General features: G+C 40.4%; 1 protein-coding gene across 1 annotated transcript; it reads left to right on the top strand.

Moving 5' to 3' along the window:
- The first annotated feature begins 32 nt into the window (after window positions 1–32).
- Window positions 33–3527, top strand: LOC112140142 (vacuolar protein sorting-associated protein 13C-like). The gene is made up of 5 exons (XM_024263028.2): window positions 33–714; window positions 826–1130; window positions 1306–1450; window positions 1971–2109; window positions 2342–3527. Exons 1-5 carry the CDS (start codon window positions 655–657, stop codon window positions 2353–2355), a joined length of 663 nt encoding a protein of 220 aa, XP_024118796.2. The 5' UTR covers window positions 33–654; the 3' UTR covers window positions 2356–3527.
- Window positions 3528–7755: the final 4228 nt, after the last annotated feature.

Raw genomic sequence — 7755 nt, 5'->3', positions numbered from 1 at the left:
TATATGGAACACGGAAGGAGGGGGGTTTGCTAAGTCCAGTTATTCTTATATACAGTCTATGGTCTCGATATAAATAGGAAAAATATCTTAAATTTCAGGAGGAGAACAATATGCTTCTTCTACATGGAGGTTTTGGATTAAAGTTTAGATAGTTGAACTCAGGACGCACTGTGATGTCCTAATCGCACCGCCACACCCAGAAAGTGCTTCTGCTGGTCTGACCTCAGTGATCGACACTCAAAACTCTCCGGAGTTCTGATCCCGACTGAACATTGAGTTAACAGTGAAGCAGGACGCCTCTGAGGCAGGAATGGTGCTCGGTGGGAATGCAGCTTCTGGCAGTGGAGCCACCAGCAGTGTGTGAATGTGTGTGTGTGCATGGCTTAACAAGACTGACTGTGAACCACTTCAGACCTCAGAACTAGGCAGAAAAGCCATTTACCATTCTGAACCTTTCTCAGAGATTCCACGCCTCTTTAGATTCATCCCACTTTCATCCTGTGTCCTGTCAGCTGTGACCCTGTAGGATTCTGGTGTGTCTTCCAGGCTGTTTCTATTGTTGGAGAGGAAGTTTTTAGCTTCAACTTGAGCCTGACTCCAAACGCCACAGACGGGGCAGCCTACATAGACACCTCCAAGACAGATGGAGAAGTCATGCTGAACCTGGGGTGCATCCAGGTGGTTTACCTGCACAAGTTTTTCATGTCGCTGCTGGTGAGTCACTGGCATGGAGACGAGAGGTTCCAGCTTCTCCTTCTGAAAATGAATAACTTCAATGATACATGTAACACTCGCATCCTTTTTGTTTCTTTTAAACGATGACAGAACTTTACCAACAACTTCCAGGCAGCGAAAGACACCCTCAGTAATGCGACAGCTCAGGCTGCAGAGAAGGCAGCATCCAGTGTTCGAGACTTTGCTCAGAAGAGTTTCCGTCTTTCCATGGACATCAGGCTGAAGGCGCCGCTCATCATCATCCCACAGTCCTCAACTTCCCACAATGCTCTTGTAATCGACCTAGGTCTGATTACAGTGACAAACAGCTACAGGCTGCTGTCCATCGAAGGCTGTCCACTACCAGCTGTTATTGACATCATGGATGTCCAGTTAGGGGACTTGAAGTTGTCCAGGTCAGTAAGACTGAAAGGAAAAGTTGGCATCACAAACTGATTCTATCTGACAAGTCGTCTTCTGGGATTCCTCACATTTTTTCACATTAGTTGTATTAAGAGGTTTTCACCCTTGAATTTACACAGATCTGTCCTTACTGTTGTCCTCTGGTTTATTTTCCTGCTTGTGATACAGGTCGTGTGTGGAGTCAGATTCAAGTGCAGCCATTGAGCTCCTGGAGCCTGTTAACCTACACCTGGACATCCAGAGAAACCTGTCAGCTTTCTGGTACAAGAAGATGGCTGCAGTAGAGATTCATGGAAACCTAAAACCCTCGAAGGTAGCTTTAAAAAGAGGAACCAGTTGACCTAAAGCTGTAATACTTTTCCGTGGGAGACTCTGTAAATGCTTTAGACGTTGTGATTCATTGTTCCTGTATCACTAACAGTTCTGCTCTTGTATTTTGCAACCAGTCATCATGTAAACAGCCACAGGTACAGAGTCCTGGTAGTACAGCTTGTGTTAGAAGTCTGCTTCTCTAGGGTAACAGTCAGTCTGTGGTGCTCTGTCATTTCCTTAGATTCCCTAAGCAGGTCAAGAACTGTAGCAACCATGTGGAACTGAAGCACAAGCCAAAATTCCCTGTGGTCTAAGTCTGGCCCCCTGAACAATATTATATTATAGGTTCCATGGTATATCTTTCTTTTACAAGGTGGATTACCAAAACACTCCACGCATCTGCTCCTGGTCCGGCCCTTCAATCGAATTTTAGAAGCCTTTGTGGCCCACAAGTCGACAGTTTGCCCACTCTTGGTCTAAGGTGTGCTGTCTGGCTCCCTCAGGTTTGTTCTTCTTTGCAGATGGATCTGAGCCAGGATGACCTGACCATGCTACTCAGGATAGTGACGGAGAACCTGGGAGAGGTTGCTGCAAGTCTTCCTAGTGGCTCCAGACAAGACAATAGCCAGCTGCTCCAGGTGCCCAAAAGTTCTTTGACAGGTGAGTCAAGACACCCACATTTGACCCTGTGCTAATGTGTACAGACAGGAGTAGATATGTAACGGTTCAGTCAAGCCATGATTCAATTCAATTCAGTTTTAACCTCCTGAGAACCAAGGGAAAAAAGTGTCTTACAATTTCTGTTTTTTTGTGATTTTCTATCTATTAGTGGCCAAAAAAACACCTTACAATTTTAACTTTTTTAAAAATATTTTTTATTGGGGTCATCAAGGTATGGCAGGTTAATATTGGACCTCCTGACCAAAAGAGGAAAGATACCCCGAAAGACAATCTAACCAAAGGGAAAACTGACGTCTAAACTTTCTAGAAGGGGAAAGAAAATGGCATCAAAACAGAAAATAAAAAAAACTACTCCAGGAATTAACAAAGACAGCGAACCCGAGCAACACGTGGAAGCTAATGCTAACTCGGCTACAGCTAACCAGCCCGGAGTGAACACGGAAGAAGACCCGGCGAGCCTGACGCTAATACTTAAAGAACTAAGAGAATTTAGGCAAGACAGCAACCAAAAACTAGAAAACATCAGGGGAGATATCGCCAAGACGAATGCAAGACTAGATGATGCGGAAGAAAGAATTACGGAGAACGAAGAGAGGCTTCAAAATGCAGAAGAAGCACTAGCTGAAATGCTAAAAACACAAGAGCAACTCCGAGCGAAGTTAACAGATCAGGAGAGCCACTCTAGGAGAGAAAACGTACGAATTTACGGGATTCCCGAAGGAGCAGAAGGAAGCCCGACGGCGATGATCCTCTTCATGGAGAAGCTGCTAAAAGAAAACCTCGATATCGCCACAACAACGGACATGAAGATAGAAAGAGCACACAGGGCGCTCGCGCCGCGACCACCACCTGAAGCACCACCCAGATCCATCTTGGTCAGGTTCCTGGGCTTCAGAATGAAGGAAGAAGTGATTTGGCTGACATGGCAAAAAAGGGGCTTTATGTTTGAAAATAAGAGGATCAGCCTGGACCATGACTATGCGCCGGAAATCCTGAACAGAAGAAGAGAATACACTGAGGCTCGGAGAGTTCTAAAAGAACACAAGATCCGGTTTTAGACCCTCTTCCCGGCTCGACTGAGGGTTTTTTATGAGGATGGTACAACAACTTATGAGACTGTGGAAGAGGCGACGGAAGACATAAGGAGACGAGGCATGCCAGTGACGGTGATCACACAACCTACATCCCTCCTGGGAAAGATTAAACAGGGGGCGTGGCAACAGGTGAAGAGCAGGCGGACAACCGGAGCCAGGAAGACATCGAGCTACAGGAAAAAGCTGCAAGTATTCATGTGCCCAGAAGAAGAGAACACTGGCTGAAAGTTATCCTGCCGGTCTGAACGAAATTACTCCTCTGGTAACAGGGTTTGATGATAATCATGAAGAGGGTGGGGAGGGGGAAAAAAATGCCAAACTTCAGTCTTTAAATGAAAGGTATAGTCAGGGAGGGTAATGGTAAGTGACCAAGTAAAACATGACTGCTGTCACCGAGGAGGGCCCTCTGGCCTCTAACAGGGTGAGAAACTATCCCTCGAACTTGAAACGGGTCAGTGGAAAGAACTTAAGGGTGGAGGTGGGAATAGATGGAAAGTGTTTTTTGTTCACACTGTTTGGGACATTTTTTTGTTCTTCTGTTTGGTTATTGTGTTGCAAAGCATGTATATACAGCTTGGTTTTGAGAAAAGTGCAACATTGAATCTACTACAAAAAGTGAATGCAGACAAGACCTGTTGAAATTCTTTCATTTAATGTAAATGGGATTTTAAATCCCATCAAAAGGAGAAAGATTTTATAAAAATTAAAGAAGGAAAAAGCCCAGGTAGCATTTCTTCAGGAAACTCACTTGAGCCAGCTTAAACACATTAAATTAAAAAAGAAAGGCTTTCAGCATGTTTTCTCTTCATGTTACAAAAACGGACATAGGAGAGGGGCTGCAATATTAATATCCAATACACTCAATTATGAACACATATCAGAAATGCAGGATGTGGAGGGTCGCTTTATAAAAATCACAGCAAAAATAGAAGGGTTTGAAGCAACATTTATGAATGTCTATGCTCCTGGAAGTAACTGACCTCTCCATAAACACATTTTGATTTAATGGTGAACGAATGAAGGGGTCGTGATATGTGGAGATTTTAACATTAGGTTCAACCTGAAACTAGATGCATCAGGGCTGACCCCTCATGAAACCACAATAACTAACCCTTCTTTCTGTCTGTGGGGTTCAGATTACTCCAACCACATATTGATGTGCGATTCCTTCCATGACAAATGTGGACAAAGGTGGACAGGATTTTATGTCTGCCATGGACATTAGTGAAACTGAAAAATTAGTGATAAAAAAAAAAGTTCAGCACACCGTCTTGTTGGGTCCAGATGACCCCACTTTTAATGTAAACAAGCCAAAGAGAGTGGAAGGGGGAAGATAAAATCCTTAATGCTGGAACTAGGTATAATATATGTTTTGAGGGATTTGTACTCCAGAAGCAGAGACTACATTTATTATTCCCATCCACATTCAGTCTACTCGAGAATTGACTATTTTTTAATGTTCAGTAATGATAGATTCAGAATGAGAGACTGTACAATAAAGACAATCGATCTGTCTGACCACACCCCAATTGCGTTGTCAATAAACTCAGAGAAAAAATATAGGAAAAAAACTCAAACATACTCAATGATCCCAAAATTAAAGACCAACTGAAAAAAGAAATCCAAGAATTTTTAGAACTTAATGATTCTAGTGACGTGGCTCAAACAATTATATGGGATACGTTGAAAGCAGTAATAAGAGGTAAAATTATTTCAATCACCTCTCACTTAAAAAGGCCAAGGGAGCAGAAATTAGTAGATCTACAGGGAAGGTTAAAACGGCTAATAATAACTAATAGCAAATATATTATTACAATCATAAAAGAAGAAATTAAAAAGATACAAAGAGAAATTGATGACATTTATACTCAAGACACACAAAAGAAAATAACTTTTTTTTTAAAACAAAAATATTATGAAATTGGCAGCAAATCAACAAAACTATTAGCATACAAATTCAGAAAACAAAGAGAAGAAAATACCATCCATAAAATAAAAAATCCAAACTAAAAAAGTAGAAAGTAAACTGGAAAAAATTCAAGAGAGTTTTGAAATGTACTACCAGGCCCTATACTCACAACCTCAAGCTCCAAATGAGACAAAGATTGAAGCCTTTCTAAAAACATTAAATATGCCAAAGCTAACAGAATCGCGAAAAAAATTAACACAACCAATAACAAATAAGGAATTTCAACTAGCCATTTCTAAATTAAGGGCAGGGAAATCACCTGGTTCAGATGGATACAACGCTAAGTGGTATAAGATCCTTCGACAAGAATTATCCCCTCTTCTGCTGAACACTTTTAATTGGGTCATACAAAAAGGTGAAATTCCCCCGTCATGGAGCAATGCGATCACCTCAGTCATTCCCAAAGAGGGCAAGGATAAGCAAGACTGTAGCAATGACAGGCCTATAAGTGTTCTCAACATAGATTAAATGATTCACATCAGTGTTAGCTCGAAGATTGGAAAATGTTCTGCCCGACCTAATACATTTGGACCAAACCGGTTTTATAAAGCAAAGACAAACCTTCGATAATATAAGAAGATCACTGAATGTACTGGAGCAAACAATTAGTGATTAAAAAAAAGGGGCTATGATAGTGGGACTGGACGCGGAGAAGGCATTCGATTCGGTCAGATGGTTATTTCTTTATAAAATTTTGGAAAAATTTGGATTTAACAACAATTTTATAGCAATGATTAAGACTCTGTATAATAAACCAAAGGCCAGCATGAAGATTAATTCGGGTATTTCAGATTACTTCACCCCGGAGAGAGGAACAAGACAGGGCTGCCCAATCTCCCCCCTCTTGTTCGCCTTATATATTGAACCTCTTGGTCAATTCTGTTTGACAAAGTAAATCAGTAAAAGGTGTCAGTGTAGAGATGGGGGAACAAAAAGTGGCTATGTTTGCAGATGACATTTTGATTTTTCTAGAAGACCCTGAAAATTAATTCATAGAATTGATGGCATTGTTAACTGAATTTGGAACGCTATCGGACTACAAACTCAACATAGGAAAAACACAGGTGATGACATTAAAGCACAGGGCCCCTGATGCCCTACAATGTAAATATAAACTCAACTGGGGTGCAGACTCATTAAAATATTTAGGGATTATCCTTACAAAGGACACGTCTAAATTATATCAGGCAAATTATAAACCTTTATCTTTGAATATAAAATCAGACTTAAATCGATAGAACCTTATTCCCTTCCTTAGTCTAACTCCAAGAATAAACACAATTAAAATGAACGTCCTCCCACGGCTTCTATATTTGTTTAGGACTTTACCAATAGAGGTGAGTGACACCCAGTTTAGGGAGTGGGATAAATGGATATCTCGTTTCATACGGCAGGGAAAGAAACCCAGAATTCGTTTTTCGGTTTTACAGTTAAAAAAAGAAAATGGGGGAGCAACGCTCCCATGCTTGAAATATTATTACTATGCTTCACAACTAATCCTGATGTTGCATTGGTGTAACTCAGATTATAAAGCAAATTGGAAAGCAATAGAGTTTAAAATAACTTCCAAATTTTCTTTACAGGCTGCAATAGCAGATAAAAGATTAGCTGATCAACTTGATAACCTAAATCCAGCGGTAAATAATACATTCAAAATATGGCAGAAAGTGATAAAGATGTGCGAAATCGGAGGCATGCTGAAAGTCTTTAGGTGGTGTGCATATGATACAGACTTCCAACCCAATGAGCATGATAAAAGATTTAAATCCTGAATAAATAAAGGGTTAACTACATACCTCTTATTCACACACAAAGGTACACTACTGAGTTTTCAATCCCTGAGTGCTAAATGTGACCTACAACAGATAGATTTTTTCAGGTTCCTACAAATGCGAGATTACTTTAATAAACAATGCAAAATTACAAATTTGTTATTGAATGAATCCAACTTCTTTAAAATCTTAGAACGTGCTTACAACTCAAATATAAATAAATCAATTTCCATTGTATACAATGCACTACTAGATGCAAAAAAAGTAAACACTCTATACATAAAAGAAAAATGGGAGAGGGAAGCTGGCATAAATATTTCTGAAGAGGCCTGGACAGAAATTTGCTCATCACAATGGTCTTCAACAACTTCATCAGAATGGAGGGAACACTGCTGGAAAAATGTTATAAGGTATTTCAAAACTCCTCTCCAGGGTAAATATGAACATATGAATCGAGAGTGTTGGAGGCGATGTGGTTCCACGCCCCCGGGTCTTTATCATGTGTTTTGGGACTGTCCTGAGCTAAACACATATTGGAGAGATGTTCATAACTTGTTAGAATCTGTGTTTGAGATCCAGATTCCATTTGATTTTGTTAACCTTTACCTGGGCCATGTAACCGCTCTAGATCATAGGACAGATAAAAAGTTGCTGCAGGTACTTCTAGCTGCAAGTAAAAAAAAACTATAACAAGAAAGTGGAAGAACCCAGCTCCACCAATATTAGATAATTGGTTAGATACAACATACGAAATCTTTAAAATGGAAAAATTGACATTTACACTTAAAAT

The sequence above is a fragment of the Oryzias melastigma genome, unplaced genomic scaffold (assembly GCF_002922805.2).
Source record: "Oryzias melastigma strain HK-1 unplaced genomic scaffold, ASM292280v2 sc00765, whole genome shotgun sequence".
NCBI classification, from domain to species: Eukaryota; Metazoa; Chordata; class Actinopteri; order Beloniformes; family Adrianichthyidae; genus Oryzias; species Oryzias melastigma.
Note: the sequence above shows the minus strand (reverse complement) of the source record. Positions and strands in the feature narration are given on the sequence as shown.